This window comes from Neltuma alba, unplaced genomic scaffold (assembly GCF_004799145.2).
Source record: "Neltuma alba isolate B1F8T4 unplaced genomic scaffold, ASM479914v2 tig00005405_pilon, whole genome shotgun sequence".
NCBI lineage: Eukaryota > Viridiplantae > Streptophyta > Magnoliopsida > Fabales > Fabaceae > Neltuma > Neltuma alba.
In genome coordinates, this window is record NW_021634099.1 from 19644 (window position 1) to 43885 (window position 24242).

Here is a 24242-nt window from a genome sequence, read left to right on the forward strand (position 1 = left end):
ATTTGGAAGTAATACGAACTTTTTTTTCCCCCTATCTTCTCTTTGGTGATGATAATTCTGAAAATGCCAAGAACAAAATGGTATTGGTATTTTTTTTATTTATTTATATAAGAATGCTTGTGGTCTATCCGACTCATAGGCAATGGGGGGTTAGGGTGAAGTAGAATAGCGGGAACTGTGATTTATTGGTAACTTTATTCTGTTAGATATGAATAGTAGCAATTGTCCCCATAACAAAAGTATTGCAGAATAGTAGCTCAAATGTACCTTTTTTTCTCAACAGGCCAACAAGCTTTCTTTTCTTTTTTCTTGCATTAAACAAACACACTTTTAAGCTTCCACATTTAAATGCTGGAAACAGTCAACAGTAAACTCCGTCATCTCCTTCATGTATTATGAGCTTGCCTGATTGTAATGTTTTTGGTTTTTGGCTGGTCACAGGCAACCATTATTACTGGATTATTTCTTCTGCAAAACAGAGCAGTGGTAATTTTTTCGCTCCAGTTCAGTTCATTATTTATTACTCCATCCGTTCATTTTTATATGTTACAATGTTTTGAATATGTTTGGTCCTCAACTTACATTTTAGAGATGTCTAAAATTTTAATGCACTTTTTCCCTTTTTTTTTTTTCTGTTTTTGCCCCTAATTAATTTTATGTCTCTGCATTAATTAATTATAACGGTTTCCCACTCATTCTCTCCCTCACCCACCTGTTATATTTGGAAAAACAAATAGTACATTTGTTACTCATTTACTGCCTATCAATTTTAACTGACTTCTTAATCTATGTAATTCGGTTATTTGAAACCTGTAAAAAGAACTGGAGAGAGTATTAGTTTGTTCTTTTTTAGTTGTGAGATTATCAATATTTTTTGGGCTAATACGGCATGTTGTTTTGGAAAAATAGGAACAACACCAAAGGGGAGCAGCTAATGGAATTGCTATGACCGCTATGTCAATATTTAAAGCAGTTGGCCCTGCTGGAGGTGGTGCAATGTAAGTGTGCCTGTGATTTTTTTTTTTTTTTTTTAATTTTCTTTTGCATGACCTATCATTTTTAATGAAAAATATTGCCTACAAACTTAGCTTAAATGATCGGATTGAACTTCATTGACTCTCTGAGTTCAATTTCTGCCTTGTGATCCTTTGTTGCTACAATAATTTATCTAACTCCTAACTTTTTAAATTTTTTAAGGAAGAATTTCACGAGGTGATGTACATGTTTACAAGTTGTAAACATGCCTTGGTTTAATATGCTTGTTTACCAGAAATATTGTTAAACTGCAGTCCACTGATTATGAACTTGACCAATGCAGATTAACTTGGTCCCAGAAGAGGTTAAATGCTTCTTTCCTCCCAGGTATGAACCTGTTTATGTCAAGTTCTGTTTCATATGAAGGGTGGCAACTAAGATAGTGACTGATAAGGCTATGATGGATTCGAGTTTATTTTAAGAGATTTTGTGCCATCCAAGATAAATGCGAGAAGAGTTTTATCTCATAAAATGCAAAAGTAATCTTTTGAAGGGGCGCCAAACACCAAACGAAAATCAGAACATCCATCCCATGTGTTTCTAATACCTAGATGGATTTTCGTTTTAAGGCAGAGTTTGACGTGTAAATTGCACTGCTTATGACCTGTGAAAAATGTGACTTAGTATAGACTTTTTAATGTTTTACTTCAATGACCTCACTAACTATGGGAAATGTAAATGCAGGATCTCACTTGGTGTTCTTTGTCCTGAACCTAGTAGAAGCACTTGGAGTGTTGATGATGTTCAAACCATTTCTGGCCGAGAAAAAGACAGCCCCATTAGAACAGTTACAATGATATCAGTGATGACATAATGTTGCTGCTGAAACCTCAAGTGATGAATAATGAAAGCAACATCCATTAATTTTTGAGATGCTTTCGTGAAGGAGGCGACGATGACGACGATAATGATGCTTCGGCTGATAGCAGCCAGCAAGATCAGTGAGTAGACGAACATAACTTTGTCCAGCCTGCAGGCTTTCCTTCTTACCCTTCACAGACTTCTCTCTCAGAAGCCGGGAACAAGAAAACTAACTAAAAAGAGGGACAGAAAAGTGGAAAGAGCAAGAAAATTAGATTCTTCATGTGGATTCTTGTGTTAGAATGGAATCATTTAACTCAGAAATGTTTGTGATAAGTTCATTGTATTGTTGTCTATTTAATTGTAATTTTTTTTCCGTGGGCAAGGTAATGGTTATTTAATATTTATTATGGAAACAAGGTGGTCATTGTAGTATTTATCGTCTTAATATTATATTGAATGGAATTTGAGTCTCAGGCTAGCAATCTCCTCAAAGACCAAGTTATTTACCATAAATGAAGTAATTTAAGTCCCATTCCGTGCGTATGGTAATGTTTTGATAGATTAAATTATCTAGTTGAAAAAATGACAAAATTACTTACTAAATTTAAAACAAATAGATTATGCTGATTATTTTTGTAGTAGTTTGACATGTCAAAATTACTTATTTGTAGGTATATTTTTGGTTATTTTCCTTATTTAGCTACATGTCATTTAAATTTAAGATGAAATGAAGTACTATAAAATTTTGATAAATTAGAAGAATTAACTTTCAATAAAGTGAAAATTTGAAAGGCGAATAATTAGCTTTAAAAATATACCGAACTACCTATTATTCCTACGCAATATATATATATATATGAAAGTTAATAATTAAAATATTTTTTTAAAAAACATTGCACAATTATATAATATAATTATTTTATTTAATTTATTTAGACTTCAAAAATATAAATCTCATCTAATGTCTCTGTAGGAGCACAACCTGATCATATGAGTGGCCCCGAAGCTATAACTTTGGTTAAGTGTTTTTTTCCAGGTAAGAACTTTGGCTAAGTTGATACTCCTTCCGTTCTTAATATAGAATCTAATTATTGAGTTAGTTTTGGTTCTAAATATAAGACCCATTTCTCATATTTATCAATTTTCTCTAAATTACCCATATGGATACTCCTTCAAACACAATCAAATAGAAGAGGGAGATGTGGTATTAAAAAAGATGATTATGATGTTTTAGGAAAAATATGTCACTTTTTTTATAATTAACTAACTTACCTAACTTTCTTAATCAATCAAATTAGTTAAATGGGTTTTATATCAATGATACAATAACTTCTTACCATGGTTTGTTACTCTTCTTTATTTGCTTGTCGTCTTTTTCTTGTATAGAATGTGCGTTTCGTTTGATTTGGCAATAGTAGATGTTTGTTTGGGGGAAAAAAAATTCTGATAAGTGAGAAGTGACAATAAAAACCTTCTTATGAGTGAAAGACCGCGGATTCGATTCCGTTTATAATTTCAAGTTACTTTCTCAATCCTTATTTATATGTCCTCTTTTGATTTCTAATTTGTCTCCAAATGTAAATTTCAAAACCAATTTCTAAGAATAATAAATATTTATTTTAAAAAATCATTCTTAAAATATAAAAAATAGTTCAAGTTTAAAATATGGTGTCATTGAATAGAGAATGAAAATTTAAAAAAAATCTTTAAACGTAAATTTTTGATATTTTTGCTGAGTAAAGTACAAGTTTTCTCCTTTTAATTTATATGAAGTTTTAGTTTAGTCTCTAGAATTGAAAAAGTTTTTTTTTTGATAATTAAGAATTTAAAAATATGTTTTAAAAATTTAGTTTATCAGTATATTTTTTGGGTGAAGTATCTCTTAACACCCTGAATTTATTTTACAAGTGCATTTAACACCCTAATCTTTTAAAGGATGCAATTTTACCCCTCATTTTTTAAATTTGGAGCAATTTTTGACAGATGCCTAACACTACTTCATCCTATTTTTTTCATATCAAGAGTCCATTTAAGACTTTACCTTGCGGCACCGGAGGAAAGAGAATAAGGTCATGTGTTTTCCTTTTATTTTAGCTGTCCAGTCATCACTTGACCTTGGCCTTTGATGCATTTACGACTTCGCTCGCCCGCAGACGTGAAGATGATATACACTAATTCTGATATTAAATATAAGAATTAATTAATTAATTTAAATAGATTAAAAAAAATTAAATTAAATTAATTATTTGCAATAAATTGATTTTGTTTTTTAAAATATTTTTTATTAGTTAGAAATATCATTATTAGAAAAATTATTTAAAAGAATAGATAAATATAATAAATAAAATAAAATAAAATCTTATAGTTATAATTAAAATAAAATTCAAACGAGATTTTATATTAATAATAATAAGAAGTAATATATATTTCTATAATATACGTATTTTATTCAAATACGTATATTATAGAAATATGTATGTATATATCAAGCTTTCATTTATGTATGTATATATCTATTAACTATAAATTATTATCTACGCCTTCTATTAACTCTTGGTTTTTCCTATGACTTTCAAAACAGTAGAATAATGATGCACCTTAATTTTTAATTTCTGTAATTATTTTGAGCCTTCATATTTTTTAATAATTATTCCTTCTTTATTTTCCTATATTTCCAACTCAAAAATAAATTTTTATAGAAAAATTCTTTTTCTCGAAATATAAACTAAATATTTAAGTCTTTTTGGATTTCTTCAATTTATATCTTCAAAATTAGGAATATTACAAGAAATGTCGTCAAAGTTGAGGCCATCATTTGTTTGATGGTTGGATGACAAAGAGCGGTATCAAATTCAATAAATTTACCTATAGTTCTCTAGTGGCCGGTCACTACTTGATAAACAACATTAGTGAGTTGAGAAAATTAAACTTAACATAGTTTGGCTTTTGATATTTTTTCTATTATACCATTTTGATTAATATACTATGTAAAATAAAGATGATTGATAAGACACTTCAACAACTCTCAATTCAAGTTTAAAAGTAGGATTAGATGGTTGAATGGTCTTAATGTATGATGATAGTATTAAACTAGGAAAATGAAAAGTAAGTTTGAGAATTTCAGATTTCATTAACAAAAACTAATTGAAACAAAATGGAGAAAATTATATAATATTATTTTGAGGGCTTAAAAATTCTATGGTATCAGAGTATTAGTTCATTCCAAAACCTTCTTCCTGATACCACAAATGTAACATCTAATTCTTTTATATATTAATCTTCCAGTCATACTAAACTATCTCCAAATACTTCTTCTTATGAAGGAACATACAGTTATATCAACGATTACATTTACCTTGATAAGGTGACGAGTTATGTGAAGCGTAATCATATTACGTGTAGTTTTTTGGGTGGCTATTACTTGATAGACAATATCAGTGAGTGCATTCCAGTCTTTTTTAAGATGGTTTAGTGTGGTTTGTCTCTTGATATTTTTAGTCATAGAATTTTGATTGATATAATATGTAAAATAAAGATTGTTGAAGTGACTATAGATCTTTTTATGGAAATGAAGGGCAATGATTTGACTCCTAATATTGTTATATAATTTTCTGTCAAATAACAAGTAGGATGTGAAATATATTTTTATATTCATATAATTATTATCTATTATCCCCTCTAATCTTAGCATAATTAAACTTAGCATGGTTTGGCTTTTGATATTTTTTTTTATTATAGCATTTTGATTAATATACTATGTAAAACAAAGATGATTGATAAGGCACTTCAACAACTCTCAATTCAAGTTTAAAAGTAGGATTAGATGGTTGAATGGTCTTGATGTATGATGATAGTATTAAACTAGGAAAATTAAAAGTAAGTTTGAGAATTTCAGATTTTATTAACAAAAACTAATTGAAGCAAAATGGAGAAAATTATGTAATATTATTTTGAGGGCTTAAAAATTCTATGGTATCAGAGTATTAGTTCATTCCAAAACCTTCTTCCTGATACCACAAATGTAACATCTAATTCTTTTATATATTAATCTTCCAGTCATACTAAACTATCTCCAAATACTTCTTCTTATGAAGGAACATACAGTTATATCAACGATTACATTTACCTTGATAAGGTGACGAGTTATGTGAAGCGTAATCATATTACGTGTAGTTCTTTGGGTGGCTACTACTTGATAGACAATATCAGTGAGTGCATTCAAGTCTTTTTTAAGATGGTTAAGTGTGGTTTGTCTCTTGATATTTTTAGTCATAGAATTTTGATTGATATAATATGTAAAATAAAGATTGTTGAAGTGACTATAGATCTTTTTATGGAAATGAAAGGCAAGGATTTGACTCCTAATATTGTTATATAATTTTCTGTCAAATAACAAATAGGATGTGAAATATATTTTTATATTCATATAATTATTATCTATTATCCCCTCTAATCTTAGCATAATTAAACTTAGCATGGTTTGGCTTTTGATATTTTTTTTTATTATAACATTTTGATTAATATACTATGTAAAACAAAGATGATTGATAAGGCACTTCAACAACTCCCAATTCAAGTTTAAAAGTAGGATTAGATGGTTGAATGGTCTTGATGTATGATGATAGTATTAAACTAGGAAAATTAAAAGTAAGTTTGAGAATTTCAGATTTTATTAACAAAAACTAATTGAAGCAAAATGGAGAAAATTATGTAATATTATTTTGAGGGCTTAAAAATTCTATGGTATCAGAGTATTAGTTCAATCCAAAACCTTCTTTCTGATACCACAAATGTAACATCTAATTCTTTTATATATTAATCTTTCAGTCATACTAAACTATCTCCAAATACTTCTTCTTATGAAGGAACATACAGTTATATCAACGGATTACATTTACCTTGATAAGGTGACGAGTTATGTGAATCGTAATCATATTACGTGTAGTTCTTTGGGTGGCTACTACTTGATAAACAATATCAGTGAGTGCATTCAAGTCTTTGTTAAGATGGTTAAGTGTGGTTTGTCTCTTGATATTTTTAGTCATAGAATTTTGATTGATATAATATGTAAAATAAAGATTGTTGAAGTGACTATAGATCTTTTTATGGAAATGAAAGGCAAGGATTTGACTCCTAATATTGTTATATAATTTTCTGTCAAATAACAAATAGGATGTGAAATATATTTTTATATTCATATAATTATTATCTATTATCCCCTCTAATTTTATACTCGTGATTATTTGCTCCTAAATATAAATAACACATTTATTATTTCCATTATTCCATCATTAATTATATGAAATGATCAAGTTGGTAGATCAATGTCAAATATTTAATATGGACATTTCTTGAAAGAATTTTAAATCTGAATCATACTCCCTTTTATTTTATGTATAAGATACAAATAAAGGAAATAAAAAAATTGATTAAAGATAATAAATATATAAAAATGTGTTTTCAAATAAAACTTGAGAGTGAGTGAAAGAATTACTAAAAGAAAAAAAAAGGTGGGCTTGAGAGAGGATTTGATTAATTAATTAATATAATAATATGATATGAAATTATTCATATGGGCAAAAAATGAGAAAAAATAGTTAAAATATCATGCAGTGTTTGATCACCCGTTTACAAATTATGAATTAGTACTCCTCCAGTCCTAATTATAAGACCCAATTGACTTATTTGAGGAGATTAAGGAAGTAAGTTAAGTTGGTTATTTATAATAAATAAGTGTTGTCATTCCTAAAATATCCTTGCTAATTAAGTATATTGGCTAAAACTATCATTATTAGAAGGATTATCTTGAAAAAAATGCATAAATATAAGCGACAAAATGGATTGGGGTCTTATAATTAGGACTAAATAAAAAGTCAAATGGGGTCTTATAATAAGGATCGGAGGAGTATATGATTTGTTTTGACTCTTACCATTACAAATGCGCCCAGTATAGCTTTATTTAAAACAGAAAAAAAAAAGTGAAAGAAAATTCTTGTGAAATATAAGAAACTCTTGTAATGATAAAAGGGAGAATTATTAAGATTTGGTGCATATATTAAAAAAAAAAACTTATTGTGCTCATCTTTAAAAAAATTTAGACTACCTACGATTCATATTTCTATTCTTATTATCAACATTAAATATTACTTTAGAGAAAATTAAAGTCGCACTGCATTTAAGTTCTAATTCTAAACCTTCTATAATTTTATAGGCCACACAATCATTGATTATATTGGAAAAAAAAAACTCATTTTTTTTCTATTTACAACTGTACGTTTATAACGATTTAAATTTATACTTAGATTGATAACATGATGGCAACTTTTAATGATAAGATTATTACAATTCAATTCCTTGCTCAAGTGAAATAGGTTTCCACAAACTAATGACAAATGGGTTCAATGGGTTCATTGGTTGGAGAATGAAGATATGGAAAATAAGGGTTTTTTTCCCGCAAATATCTTTTATCCCAAAAATATCCTCAACTTCAAACTTACTACCCCAAACTCCATTTGACCTACAAGTTTTCTAAAATCTAATGTACTCGTCTTCCCGTCTCGTCGAACGTCAAATTTTCAGTAGAAGGATCTGAACTTCTGAATCCAACTGCAGATGTCATTTTGCAGAGCTCCTTCGCAGTATGTCTTCTCCCAATTTCCTTTGTTTGCTACAGCATCTACGTCTCCCTTACTTCTTTCTCTCCACTTCTGTTCACATTCCAATCCCACAAATCCTCAGAATATTGAAAAGGCTCCCTCTTCTTTTAATCGCTTGCTTTATGCTCGCCCCCAACCCTCTATAACCCAAAATAATCAGATCTTAGGAGCTCTTGCGAAGTTGAATCATCATCGCACTGTTATTTCCCTTTACGCTACACTAGTGAACATCTTTGGTTACCCTGAACATTTTGATTAATTGTTACTGCCATTTGGGTCAAATGACTTTTGCAATGATGATGACATTGGAAAGGCCTTGGATTTTCATGATGATCTGATAGCAAGAGGGTTTCAGTTAGATTAGTTAGCTACAACACACTCATTAATGAACTATGTAAGGCCGCAAAAACAAGAGGTGCGGTTAAATCTAAAGATGGGGAGAGGGCCCGTTAAGCCTAGTTTAGTTTCTTATAACACGATTATTGATGGCTTTTGCAGAGAAAGGCTCATAATTGAAGCCTGTGATGATTGATATCTATGGTTTTTGTGTGATGGATTCAAGCTTTGGTATGATTAAGAATAAGAATGTCAACATAAATCAGAACATCCATCCCATTTGTTTGTATAATCATATTGTTTTTTCTGTATTACACGGAGTATGCGAAAGGTGTTTTACTGTTCATGGCTTATGAATAACGCGACTTGCTACATATTTTAAATTTTTCTGTAACCTCGCCAACTTTGGTAAATGTAACCGCAGGTTCTTACTTGGTGTTCTTCATCCTCAACCTAATAGCCCCATCTAAACAGTTACAGTGATACCAGTAATAACATAGTGTTGCTGCTGGAGCCTGGAGTGATGATGAATGAAGCGTCATTCATTAATTTTAAGATATTTTTGTGGAGATGATGATGATGCTTTGGCTGATTGATGCAGCAAAGATAAATAAGTAAACTCAATAAGGCTTTTGTTCCTACCATTCATAGACTTTTGTCCCAGGAGTAGGGACAAGAAAACTAACCGAAAAAGAGAAAGAAAGGGCAAGAAAATTATTTTCTTTAGGTAGATTCTTGTGTTAGAGTCGAATCATGGTTACGGTGAGAAATGTTTGTGATGAATTCATTGTATTGTTGACTACTGGGCAAGTAAATGGTTACTTATGATTGAAACAGGTCCTTCATTTTATTATTATTGACATCTAATTTTATCTTTGCGTTATCTATTGAATGCCGCCGGATTCATCCGAACAAGATGTTATGCTGATTTTGAATTAGTGGAGAGTAACTCCACTGGTCGATATCATGATACTGTTGGTTCCTATTCTACTTTTCTTCATTCCATTTATTCAGAGTTTGATTCTGCTAAATTTTCTTTCAAATCCCAATTGATGTGACGGGCATGTTTGGATTACCGTTTCTGGTCCTGTTTGACAGAGCTTAAAATCAGCTTAAATTTTAAAATAAATTGGGTTACAAATGGGACCTGTTTGGCAGAGTTTAAAAGCAATTAGACTTATGTTAAAAAAGCCTATTTGAACGCCCAATTCCTATAAGCTGCAAGAAGGAGCTTATCACTTAATCCAAAAGAGCTTTTGAGCGGGAAAAAAAAAATCAGAAGACCTGTTGCCCGTTCTGCGATATCAGGTCCTTTTTTTCTCTCCCATTTGCCTTTTCCTCTCACAAGCATCATTTTCATTTCTTCTTCACCGAGGAGTCGCACGCCTCTCCGCATGTGCCATTTGGGTTGATTAATTGCATTGCAGTTTAATGCTATAAAAATTTCTTTGTAAGTGGAAAATTACGAGTTGCTTTCAGCTCGTAATTTCAAATGATTCATATTAGTTCCTCTAATTTTTTCCAAAAAATTCCTTATATATTATCTCAATTCTTTCTTTTTTCATGTTTCACTTTATATTTCAAATATTTTTTGATTTTTTAAATATTTTAAAATTTAATCCACTCATTAAATTTTATTTCTTCATATTATTTTATTTTAATTTTATTGTATTGTCTTAAATTAATTTTTCATCATGTTTCATTATTTATTAAAACTCATACCTATTTTGGTAATTTTTCAGTCAAACTTACTTTTACTCAACTATAATCCAAACAAGCTTTTACCAATCTCATTTTTGTAAACTAGCTTTTTTGAACTCCAATCCAAACACAATTCAGCTTATTCAATTTAATTTTTACCAATTTTACTTTTCCATAAGCTACTTTTTCTATAAGCTGCTTTTCTAATCGCTGAACGAAACGGGCACTCTAATGGCAAAAGTGTTTTGAAAATGGTGAAATTAAAGTTGCAAATTGAGTTGGACAAAAAATATTGTTTGGTCAGCTAACTTTTCCAATTAATTTCTGGCCTTCAATCTCAATTGAACTCAACTGAGAAAAATCTGACTTTTTAAACTGCAGTTTCAAATGGTGATGATTAAAAATAAGCATCTCATATTTATCCTTGCATTTTCCCCTCTTTCTCATCTCTTTTGTTAGCATAATGAGTCTTTATTTAGACCAAATGAATTTTAATTTATATTCATGTTTGTCTATTATATATATTTAATTAATTATCTACATTGTGTTTTCAAATTTTTCTCCGTAACAAATATTTTTATTTTATAATTTCACAAATAAACTATTTATATTTTATCATAATAATTTTATGTATTTTTTTAAACTATTATCACATTAAAAACATAAAATTTCAAACACTACTATTCAATAAAGTCTATGTCCTTTTCAGTCAATTTACAACTAAACTAATTTTTTTATTAATTATCTAAACAACTTTTAATTTTTTCAACTAACTTTTTAAAAGCACCTATTCAAATATACCTTAACTGATTTTTATCTTAATTTTAGTTACAAAAGTCTATTGGGTTATAAGTCAGTTTTGTCCAACGTCAATCTAAACATATCCATCGTCTCCATGAATCCTTAAACTTGTTTCATTGTTTTTAATCATGATTTTTCTGTTTGCTGATTCCTTTCAGTGATAAACGAGAGGTTGATGACTTTGCAATTTTTTTCCCCAATTCATATTTTTTATTTAATTATTGCTTTGCTTGGTAACTTATTTTATATAATAAGGCGAATACTTTTTCCCAGTAATTTCTATGCTGAGTGGAATATGTAATGAGCGATAGCAACTGAATAAGTAACATAAATTCAAGTGATAGTAAACACTTTGGGGATTATGATTGACTCACACTAAGTTCTTAGTGAATTATATAACCTATGAATTTCTGGCCACTAGCTCGAGGATGATGAAATTCATTCCTGGTGGTTCACAAACATGATAATGGAAGGTGAATGTGAATGCTGCCAACAAACAAGGGCTAGGGGAGGTGGGGACCCAGTTTGGGTCCCATCACAATGACCACCTAGTGCTTTGAATGGATTAGGATTAAAAATTTTAATTAATCACTTTTTTGAATTTTTTCTTCAAAAAGTGATAATTTACTCATTAAAATAATTATAATAAAATAAAAATAGAAAAGAAATTATATTTAGACTCTTCAGATCTGATCAGGAGGTGTAAATAGTAAATACAATGAATTTGGAAGTCATACTAACTTTTTTTTTTCCCTATCTTCTCTTTGGTATGGGTCGTTGTTGTGGTGATGATAATTCTGAAAATACCAAGAACAAAATGGTATTCGTATTTTGTTTATTTATTTATATAAGAATGCTTGTGGTCTATCCGACTCATGGGTATGGGAATCTGATTCGTATTCCCCACTCCCCAGTACCCTCTTCAGGCTGCTTCTTCACGCCCTCCTTCTTCCGGATATGTTCACGCGTCTCCTTCTCGTTCCTTTTCTCTATAAATTTTGGGGGGAAAAAAAGGACCGCGAAAAAGTGGTTATCAGTTGAACCGAGGTAATGGGAAAAAAAAAAAAGGTGAACTAATTGAAATTTAAATATTATCTTAGTTTATATGTAAAAAATGGGCAAAAAATCATGCATTTAAATTTAAACAAAATGAAATCCTAACAAGCTCATTAGATCTTAAATAAAAATGTCAAAATCTTAAATATATCCGTGTATCCATATAATTTTTTTAAAAAAATTTTACGGATATAAAATTTTGAAATATTTTCTTTATCGATATTTCAAAATGTTGTCATCAGAGTAATTGGATCTTAAACCAAAAAATAAAAAAGTTTGCCTCCTGAGATAATGGGGGAATTTGCAATACATTATTGGTTTAATGTATTTATGTGCAAAAAATATATAAAATCAATCATCTTAATATTAAAACTGAAATTTTGTTCTCATAAGCTTTTATCTAGTTATTTATGGAGGCTTTTACTAATCATATAATGATTGCTAAATTGAGGAATGATCACTAACTACTTCAATGTGAATCATATTGGTTGCACAATCTGAGACTTATGTACTTATGCATCCAGTGTCATTGAATAGGGAATGAAAATAAATTTCAAGTTACTTTCTCTATGCTTATTTATAAGTGTTTTTTTAATTTTTAATTTATCTCCAAATATAAATTTCAACACAAATTTTTAAGTATAATTAATATTTATTTAAAAAATACTCTTACTTAAAATATAAAAAAAATAGTTCAAGTTTAAAATATGGTGTCATTGAATAGAGAATGAAAATAAAAAAATTACTTTAAATATAAATTTTTGGTATTTTTATTAAGTAAAGTACAAGTTTAGTTCTTTTAATTTACATGAAATTTCAGCTTAGTCTCTTGAATTGAAAAAGTATTTTTTTAATCTCTTAATCATAACATCATCAATTTCATTTAACAGAAAAATGCTTGGCTCTATAATTAAATGCTACCAAAATATATTTAAATTTCAAAATATATAAAATGATTATATCAAACATAGAGCATAGTTTGTGAGTTTTGAATTGTAAGATTGTTACTTTAAATTTGTTGAGTTAATAATATTAGAAATTAAGAAACTAAAAATATTTTATAAATTTAGTCTATTAATATATTTTTTCATATCAAGAGATAGGAGTCCATTCAAGACATTACTTTAGACTTTGTTTGGTTCAACGCTGGGGAAAGGAAGGGGGGTTAATTAAAGGAAGGGGAAAGGAGAGGAAGGAAGGTGGTGAGTTTTGTTTGGTTGGAGGAGAGGAGAAGAGAGAGGAGATTTCTTATTTGGTTCATAAGGAAAGAGGAAGGAAGGTAATTATGAATTGACATATACTAGATTATTTTATTTTTTTATTACAGTATTTATATCAAAATTATTATTTCTTAATCAATTTAAAAAAACCAATTACCTCACTTATATGTGATAAAAAATTATGACAAAACTAAAAATAATTAGTTAATAAAAATAAAGAAGTTGCAAACAAAGTTCTATAAGTAAAGCACGTATAAAGAAAAGAGTGCAGCTTTGCTACCCACATGGGACAAAGGCCTGCAATTTTATATTCCGCATATCTTATCTGCTTAATTAACTCTTAATATTATTATAACAATTTAGCAATAGACCCAGACTTTTCCAAAGTTAGAGCCAACTTCACTGTTCATAGCTTGCTCAATTTAGTTCAATCGGTGAATATGAAAAATAATTTAATTGCTCAATACATAATATTTTTATTAGTTTCATTTTCAAAAACTGATTAAAATTATTCTCAATTTGAGTATTTTCTTCCTATTCGTTTTTTATTTGTGGAAAATATAAGCTATGATATACTATTATATCAACACAACAAAGTTGGAATTTGGAACTTAATAAAAAACAAGCATAGAGCGTGTGAAGCCTATATATATAAATTAAGTTTGCAGGCACACTGATGATGACAAAAACTTTGACTTTTCAAACAACTAAGTGGTAAGTCGGTAACCTCCCTTATAGTATAATAAGAGTGTGTTTGGATGAAACCAAACCGTGGTTTGGAAAAGTGATTCTGGAGAATAGATTCTGGGGAGAATAGATTCTGTGAAGAATAGATTTTGTAAAAAAGTGATTCTGAGAAGTAAGAGTGTTTGGATAGTTGTTATCAGAAGCACTTTTTATATATACAAATTACTAAAAAAAAGACATAAGTTAATATGATAATTATAGAAAAAATAGATTTTATGATATATTTTAATTTGAAGGAATAAAATTGTTAATAATATATTTTTTACCAACATAATTAATAATACATAAGATAATATAATTAATAAATAATTAATGTGTATATATATTTATAAAATATAAGATTAAATATGTTTATCAAAAAATATGTTTATAAAAAAAATAACAAGATACATATCATATAGGCTCTCACACTCTCCCTTTTTTCTCCAAAAGCAAAATTTTTTTGCTTTTTCCAAAACCATGGTTTTGACCCAAAACCATGGTTTTGGTTTTTGGAGGGAGTGTTTGGGTGATCTATTTCCCAAACCATGGTTTGGGTCCCCAAACCATGGTTTGGGGTGTCACCCTGAAAAAGAAAGAAGGGAGAAAAGGATTTTTAATAAGAGGGGCAAGTTTGAAATATTAAAAAGTTAATATGAGTAGTTTAGTTAATATTAAATATAATATTTTTTTCTCCTCTAAAAAATCTCAAATTTTGAGAGGAGTAGAAAGAAAAAAAGAAAGCACTAAGATAAATTTCTTTCCTCCCTCTTTTTTATTTCAAATACACTTATCTCGTTCTCTTCTCTCTCCTCCCCTCAACAACTTTGGAGGGGAGCAGAAAGAAAGGAGGAGAGTACTAAGAAGCAAATTTCCTTCATCTTCTCTTTTTGGTTTTTTTCCAATCAAAGTATCAAACACTCTTATCCTATCTCCTTCTCACCCCTCAACAACCCTCTAACCAAATAGAGCTCACAGGAGGAAAGAGAATAAAGTCACGTCTTTTCCTTTTAAAACTAGCTCATCAGTCGTCACTTGATCTTGGCCTCTGGTGAGCTCACGAGTCACGACTTTGCATGCGCGCAGACATAAAGATAATAGTAGGATCTTAAAAATAAAATCTTATTTTATAATATAATTTATATTGTACAAAATGAGTCCTATGTTTATATTTATATTCAGGACGTGAGCAAGTGTGTGTGTATATATATGTTTATACCGTATATGTTTGATTGTTAGATCGTGACGACTCGACGCCGGCACAACGCCTCTGTTTGTGCTTGAATGGAGTCACCATCTTTGAATTTGAACCTATTTCTCTTCATCTTCAATTCTTATCTCCTTTTTCCCGTAATTTCTTTCTGCTTTTTTTTTGTCCCCACCCACATGTATTACGAAGATAACCCGCGCGAAGTATCCGATTCTTTCCCACCACACCTCACTGCCGTTTTACTGAATGACGCGTGTACTGATGCTCTCTGGTAGCGTCTTGTTCGTTTTATTTTCCATTTCTTCATCTTTTGCATTTCTCACCCTCAAGATTTTCTCCAGATATCTGATTTTGGGTGTGTGTTTCTGATTCTGATTTCTATTTTCTCGGTTTTATGTTTTCTGAACAGAGAAACTTGATTGGGTAAATCAGGAAGGAGAATCTTGCGGTAAACAAACATGGCGGACAACTACAGTAACATCGATAATAGTGACGATAATAAGGACAAGGGCAATAGAGAGCCGTTGCTGAAGAAACATTACTATGAGAACTGTCCTGGGTGCAAGGTGGATCGAGCCAAAGAAATGACCCAAAGCGTACCTATAAAGCTTCTTCTCAACATATGGTTGATAACATTGTGCAGCTGTAAGTTTTCTTCTTTAGTTTCTTCTCATTTTGGAGTAACTTTTAATGGGTTTGTTATGTTCAAACTTCAAAGTACTTGAATGATTAGTTTTGGGAAATTAATGCGAGAGCTCGATTTGCTGAGGTTAGCATATTCAACCGGTCAACCCATAGTGAATAGTAGAAGTACGATGGGGTCGCAACTTTCATTACTTAATTTTTGTTGTTGTGGGCCTTTTTTTGTTTGAACTTTTCAAATAAACCATCGAAATTTTGACTTGATATATCTTGTTTAGCATTAGACAGAAAGGGGTGTGCATGGAGATAAATGAGCCAACCGGTAACGATTGTTCAGTGAAAATTTTGGGAACCCCCCCCCCCCCAAAAAAAGAAAGAAAGATTAATCATCCTTAAAAGTATCTTGGGATTGTAAAGTGTTGTTTCTCTGGCAAAAAAAAAAAAATTGTTTCTTTAAATTCAATGCGCTCCTTGGAGCTCTAGCTGAAGTATTTAGTTGTTCTAATTCTTGTTGGAAAACCCAAAATTACTGTTCGTCATTCTTTCTTTTCTGGGGAGAAGAGCCAAACATGGGGAATGATTCATTGATAGTTTCTTTTTTTTTGGGGAAAGTGTCTTATTTGTACTTTCTTGTGCTTTGTACAGCGCTGCCTATATCATCTCTCTTTCCGTTCCTTTATTTCATGGTGAGTTTGATTTTTCACTTATCTTTACTGTTTCCTTCTTCTTGGTGCATTTTTTTTTAGATATTCCATATTATCAATTTCAATACCATACTTCTATTGAAAATAGGAAATGACTAGTCTTTTTTAATGTGCACATTTGGGTTTGAAAGCGACTGCCACTTGATTCAGAATGGGATTTGAAACTAATACATAGCTGGTTTAATTAATTTTCTTCAGGTTGATATCCTTTTATTTTCCTTATTAACTCGAGCACTTTATTAAATGAATTTGAGTGACAATTTGCAGTTATATCCTCTTAAATATATATTTTTAAAAAAAGTTGGTTTCATCTTGTAGTTTATAGTTGAAGAAACTTCTGAATTTGGTCCTTGTTTTAAAGTTGAAATATTTTCTTTCACAGAAAATAATGAACTATAAGCACACATAATGGAAGCATTAGTATTTTAACATGAAGTGAGCTTATTATCTATAAGTTACATTTCCTTCTCTTTCTTCTTTTTCCTTCATTTCCTTTGTTACAAGAAGGAAAAAAATTTTTGGCAAGCAGAAAAAAACTTTTTTTCTAATGAGATTACTTCAACACATCCCAATTCTCTTAAAAATAGTCTGACTAATCAATTTAACATGAAAGATTATTGTTTTATCTTCCGCTTTCTCATTTGTTATGAAATAACGCAAGCATTAAAACCTTTGGTAACTCTTCAACTTTATTACTACTTCCAGGTTAGAGATTTTGGTATTGCAAAAACAGAGGCAGATATAAGTTCCTATGCTGGTTATGTGGGTAAGGTTCCTTTTAGTCCTTCCATTCCATTGATGTACATGAGCATAATTTATAGACTTCTAAATTTTAAATTAAATTACCGATCCCCTATGAAATTTTGTTGCAGGATCTGCATTCATGTTTGGCAGAGGATTGACATCTGTACCATGGGGAATGGTTGCTGATCGATATGGTAGAAAACCTGTTGCAATTTTGGGAATTATTGCAGTGTAAGCAAGCCTGCCACTGATTTGGATGGTTTCTTCTAAGCCTTAAGATAAGGTTTTCAAAACTGATACTGCTTCTTATTTAACTTCAGCATTGTGTTCAACACCCTATTCGGCCTTAGCTCAAGTTTTTGGATGGCTGTTACCACAAGATTTCTTCTTGGGGCCTTAAATGGATTGATTGGACCGATGAAGGTAACATTTATAGACACACCAGATGGTAGTTATTTAAAATTGAATGAATTGATATTTTGGTCTTTAAAAAGTTCACTTTGGCTCAATTTGGTACACCAAAGTTTTAATTTCTCCTTTTAGATTTTCAAAGAATGTTTGTCTTCAATAGTGTTTTTATGTAAAGCTTGTTCATAAAAAGTTCATATAGATGGGTGAAATGGTTTAATTTAAAGTTGATGTGATCGCTAAATGCCCAGTGGTCATTATAAGATATACCATTGCAGGGCCCCATTCTATTTCAGTGCTTTGCCACAGCAAATTTAAATGATAAGGGGGCATATATATGCCCTATGGACTTTGTATTTGTTAATGGGTTTAAGGCGAGGGAGATCTTGAAAAGTAAATACTCTTTGGAAGACTTAAAATGAGACATCCATCCCAACTTAACAGACCAAGCTGAGGCACAACTAGAAGTTTGAATTCGTGTAATTAATCATCAGTCTGTCTTTTTTGGGTTCTTATTAAGACTTGTTCTTATCTGATTGTAACCTCCATCAACATATCATCCACTATCACTAGGCTTATACTGTCGAAATTGTTCGGGAAGAATACCATGCGATAGGACTCTCAACTGTAAGTCTAATCTACTTTGATCTACATTTGGTTCTCAGTAGCCTATTTTCTTCATGGTAATTTGTTAGTGTGATCTGTTTTCAGGTCAGTGCAGCTTGGGGCATTGGTTTAGTTGTTGGCCCAGCACTGGGAGGCTATTTGGCTCAGGTACTTTCTTTGTGCAGTAAGCTATATGCTTTGAATAGGCTTTGAGATTTGCACATGGTCATAAGATAATTTGTTTCATCAGTGGAACTCCTTATAGATTAAGTGTTTATTTTTATCTAGAGTCTTATGTGTCGTTTGGTGTACAAAATGTAATAAAATAAATTGAATAGATAAATGAATTTGAGGATGAAATGACTTGTATGCCTGTACTTTGAAACAGTGGACTCTTGTGCCCTATCTAGAACGGAATGAGAAAAAAGATTTCTTTAGATTCTACATTTTAAAAGTCTTTTGTTGCCATTCCATATTGGGACAGCTGATAGCCTGAATCTCTGTATTTTGAAATAAAGGCAAGGGTAGCATATCAGAATTTCTTCGGGCACAAATAAACAATTACTCCTTTGAACCAGACGTATTTCTATATACCAACAATATCTTCCAACCTAGCAGGATCTGAAGTATCCGCCTTATTAGGTTGAATGCCATGTTCTACTTATTTCCAAAATTGAAGTTGTCATTCCTATGTGTGTGTGGAGCCGTACTCATAAGCATACTCATCAATTGTTCGTCTGCTAATTTGGGGAATTTTGTATTGCAGCCAGTAGAGAAATATCCGCATATATTCTCTAAAGGTTCATTTTTTGATAAGTAAGTTCCCTTGTCCTACTTATTATTAATAATAATAGAAGTGTTGCAATTTTGGCTTCCCTTTTTTTTTTTTTTGGTATTTTTCATTTCCCTTTATTTGTTCAGGTACTTACATTCCTTTGTGAAAAAACATGACCTGCAGGTTTCCATACTCCTTGCCCAGCATAATAATATCGGTCTTTGCACTTTTTGTGTTAGCTTCCTGCCTGTGGCTTCCGGTATGTGTAGCCAAACAACCTGCGTATCCTCAATAATTGATAATCATATTTAGTACCAACAGTATTGCAAATCCAGGCCCAAACCCTGTAATCCTCAACACATTTTTTTTTTCTTAACTATCACAAGCTCACTATTCAAACACATCCTCCAAAATTTCTTGGTCAGCCTTATATGACTCTGTCCTCTTGATGATTTGAGACTACTGTTATCCTTCAATTCAAAAATATAATTCATATCAGGATTGTTGGTATTTTGTTTCCTTTCAAGGGAATTGGTGAATCCATTGAGTTCTGTCTTAGCGTTTCTATCTTTTATTCATTTTATTGGTCTCCACATGATTTAAACATATACTATCTTAGGGGAGAGAATTAGATATACCATATTTTAGACTGTTTCTTTTTGACAAATAAAGACTCCCTTCAGATATTAGGGTGATGTAAGTAATGTTTTATAAAATCTGTGTTGCTGCAGGAAACATTGCACAAACACTGTGACAGCAGCGAGTCCCATCAGGATATAGAAGCTTCCGATAACAGAAACATGGAAAAGATAGTTCAGAAAGATGAAAACCTCTTACTTAACTGGCCCTTGATGTCATCCATTATTGCTTATTGTGTTTTCGCGCTGCATAATATTGCTTATCAAGAGGTATGCTTCCTACTTTATTATGAACGACTAGTTTATATACATTTCCTATTATTTTTGTGCTGTTTCAGGCTCTCTTTCGCTTTCTAGTTATCCACACCTGTATTTCTTTTTTTTCAATCCTTGAATAATGCTTTAGCATCGAGTTCATACACTAATAATTTTTGTGTGACTTTAGTTCGTGAAAGTGGCATTGGTCTTACTTCATCCTTCCAGATTTAGCAGTAGTATCATACTGAAATGATACTTTACAATTTTTTTTGGTGGCCAAAATACTATACAATATTTGAAGAATCAAATATGCCATAGAGTTGAAATAAATCATATTCTTAGGTACTAAAGTGATACAGAACATTCTTGGAGTATTAAATTGAATGTCTTTCATGGATCAACGTGATGTTTTTGTCATTGTTTTTCTTTTTCTAGGTCGTGAGTTACCACTACTTTATTTTCTGCAGGTTTTCTCATTATGGGCTGTGAGTCCTCTGAGGTTGGGGGGTTTGAAATTTACAACCAATGACGTTGGTAATGTTCTTTCAATATCAGGTGTGTTTTCAAGGGCTATGAATTTCTGCGCATAGATTAATGTTGTAATTTGTAAATTATGTGTTTTCCTTTTTTTTTTCCTTTTTGAATTAAAACACTGGATAACATTACTTAAAACAACCAAACATTACATTTGGTCTCCCTCATCACTTTCCTCCTCTGGGCATAGAGGTGGAAGTTGATCAATGATACAAAAATTGCTGTCAATACTATACGAGAGTTTAGCAAAAAACTCTAATTATCACATAAACTTAACTGCATTACATGATGAAGTTATATACTAACTTCCTCACAAGTTTATTCTGTAACAAGTCTTGTATAGTAAAATTGTGATAATTTGACTGTCGAGGCTGTTAAGTTTTTCAATTAGTTAGTTCTGCACTTTGAAATATTCATATGTCGAGTTTTTATTTGAGAACTTGACAGCAAACATGAAAAACTGCATTAAGGTCTGCCCATTTTGACTTGCGTTTATGCATTCATTTATCTGGAGCCATGTTCTCCGCGTTTAGTTTAGCCTTATAACCTCAGATCGATGTGTGCTGGCATGCTTAGCCCCAAGTATTGCCTTTTTTTCTCCTTTTCTTATAATGGCATGCCCACTTGTTTGGAGTCGAAGAGCAGTTACAATTATCTCCATAATCTTTTGAAACCTTTTGAAGTTGTTTGATAAAATTATTCTGGACTGGACTTCCTATATGAATGTTCATTTATCAACTCTTATTATTCATGCAAGCAAAATAGGCAAGCACTACATACATGTCTGTTTTCTATGCATTGATCTGTCTTTTTAGTTGGCCATTATGCTGATTAATACTGACTTTTTCTTAATTTGTTAGGTTTCGTTCTCTTGATTTACCAAGTTTTCCTTTATCCTGCGATGGAGAAAATTTGTGGACCTATTAGACTTTCTCACATTTCTGGGGTCAGATTTTGCTCTCATGCAACAGTGCTATGATTCTGCGTTTCCTGTGTTCATTATTTTAACTGTACTGTTTTTTGGGTGCCGTGATCAGGCTATCACCATACCTCTCTTGCAAAGTTACCCTTTCATGGCATTGTTATCTGGCTTCACACTGCATCTATTGATAACTAGTGCTTCTGTCCTCAAGTATTGTCTCTCTGTAAGTGCGTCTATTTTTTAACCTTACCAAGCACAGTAGTAATAATGAGGGGTTGGGGTGAAGTAGAATAGCTGAAATGGAGAGTATTTTTCTAAGTATCTTCATTCTGTTAAATATGAATAGTAGCAATTACCCTTGTAACGAAAGTAAATGCAATCTAGTGTCAATGAAACTGTTTTTTCTCTTTCGAATATTACATTAAAGCAGTGGATAACACTAACTCACATGACTCACTTTATCTGAAATTTGAGCTAAATTGTAATAATAAATAGACTAAAATGGCCTAAAGATGCAATTAAGCTTTCAACTTATTTAAATGCTGAAAACAGTAAACTCCGTCTCCTTCATGCAGTATGAGCTTACCTGATTGTAATTTTTTTCTGTTGTTGGCTGGACCCAGCAAACCATTATTACTGGATTGTTGCTTCTGCAAAACAAAGCAGTGGTAATTCTTTTTCTGTCAGTTCATTTTTTTATTGCTAATTTTTCCTTTTCAAGTTTTGAAATTATCAATATTGAGTTGGGCTAATATGGCGTGTTGATTTGATAAAAAACAGGATCAACATCAAAGAGGAGCAGCTAATGGTATTGCTATGACTGCTATGTCAATATGCAAATCAGTTGGCCCTGCTGGCGGTGGTGCAATGTAAGTGCACGTACAATTTTTTTTTTTTTTTTAAATTAATCTTTTTGCATGACTTATCATTTTTAGTGAAAAGCATTGCCAGACAAAGTTGAACCCAAATGGTTGCATGTCGGATGGCCATATTGTCTTTGGCTTCCAATGATCTGTGATTTTTGATCCTTGGTTCGTAGCAGTAGTTTACCAAGCTTGAAGCTAGAATAACTTATGTAAATCATAATTTTTTTAATTTATTAAAGAAAAATATTACGGTGAAAAGTCATCAATCTGGATTGCTTAGAGGATTTCATTTATCAACGTACACTTGCCAGAGGATTTTAACTGCATAAGCCTCTACATATTAGCTTTCCTGTTCTCCGTATCATCCATTTGCATGTCCCCAAGGTCATGCTAATGCTGTAGCTATGCCTCAGTTTGACATGCTTGTTTACGTGTAATATAATATTTCAAAACCTATCTACTGTTCACTGATTATAATCTTGATCAATGCAGATTAGCTTGGTCCCAGAAGCGGTTAAATGCTTCTTTCCTTCCAGGTATGATTGGTGAAATCTATTTGTGTTGAATTCTGCATCATATTAAGGGTGGGAACAAAGATAGTGTCTAATAAGGCTATGATGGATTCAAGCTTTAGTATGATTAAGAATAAGAATGTCAACATTAACCAGAACATGCATCTCATTTGTTTATATAATCATATTGATTTTTGTGCATTACACGGAGCATATATGAAACGTGTTATACTGTTCACGATTTGTAAATACCACGACTTGCTATAGATTCTAAATTTTTCTGTAACCTCGCCAACTTTGGTTAATGTAACCACAGGTTCTCACTTGGTGTTCTTCATCCTTAACCTGATAGAAGCACTTGGAGTGCTGATGATGTTCAAACCATTCCTGGCTGAGAAAAAGACAACCCCATCTGAACAGTTACAGTGAGACCAATAATAACACAATGTTGCTACTGAAGTATGAAGTGATGATGAACGAAGCATCATTCATTAGTTTTGAGATGTTTTTGTGGAGATGATGACGATGATGCTTTGGCTGATTGATGCAGCAAAGATAAATAAGTAAAGACCATAATTTGTCTTTCTCAGCCACAGCCTGCAACTCGAACAAGGCTTTCTTCCTACCATTCACAGACTTCTCTCCCGGGAACTGGGAACAAGAAAACTAACCAGAAAGAGAAGTGGAAAGAGCAAGGAAATTATATTCTTTAGGTAGATTCTTGTGTTAGAGTGGAGTCATGGTGACTGTGGGAACTGAGAAATGTTTGTGATCATTGTATTGTTGTCTACTTATATGTAATTCTTCTGGGCAAGTCAATGGTTATTTATGATTGAAACAAGTTGGTCATTTTAGTATTATTGACACCTAATTTTATTTGATGCCCCGTTTGGTGGGAGTGAACTGGGGAGAGAGAAGTGGAAGTGGAATCTATTATTTTGTGTGCTTGGTATGTGTGAAATGGGTTCTCTGGGGAATTGAGTTCCACCAAATTTGATGGAACTGGGTTCTTAGGCAGACTGGGGCACTGAGATGGGTTCCGTGGGAGTGAGATTTTCTGACCATTGTACTCTTAGTTATTTTATCAA

General features: G+C 31.4%; 2 protein-coding genes across 2 annotated transcripts; both read left to right on the forward strand.

The window, feature by feature from the left end:
* The first annotated feature begins 393 nt into the window (after positions 1-393).
* On the forward strand, positions 394-2312 carry LOC114747695 (protein ZINC INDUCED FACILITATOR 1-like). Its single transcript, XM_028936040.1, has 4 exons — positions 394-486; positions 910-998; positions 1319-1362; positions 1720-2312. Exons 1-4 carry the CDS (start codon positions 415-417, stop codon positions 1830-1832), a joined length of 318 nt encoding a protein of 105 aa, XP_028791873.1. The 5' UTR covers positions 394-414; the 3' UTR covers positions 1833-2312.
* Positions 2313-15865: 13553 nt separating this feature from the next.
* LOC114747696 (protein ZINC INDUCED FACILITATOR 1-like) lies at positions 15866-24008 on the forward strand. The gene is made up of 17 exons (XM_028936042.1): positions 15866-16190; positions 16833-16873; positions 17597-17657; positions 17764-17866; positions 17956-18058; positions 18617-18670; positions 18755-18817; positions 19416-19465; positions 19608-19683; positions 20156-20332; positions 20788-20875; positions 21715-21800; positions 21892-21999; positions 22400-22444; positions 22557-22645; positions 23135-23178; positions 23471-24008. The coding sequence occupies exons 1-17, from the start codon at positions 16004-16006 to the stop codon at positions 23581-23583; spliced, it is 1488 nt and encodes a 495-aa protein (XP_028791875.1). The 5' UTR covers positions 15866-16003; the 3' UTR covers positions 23584-24008.
* The last annotated feature ends 234 nt before the right edge of the window (positions 24009-24242 follow it).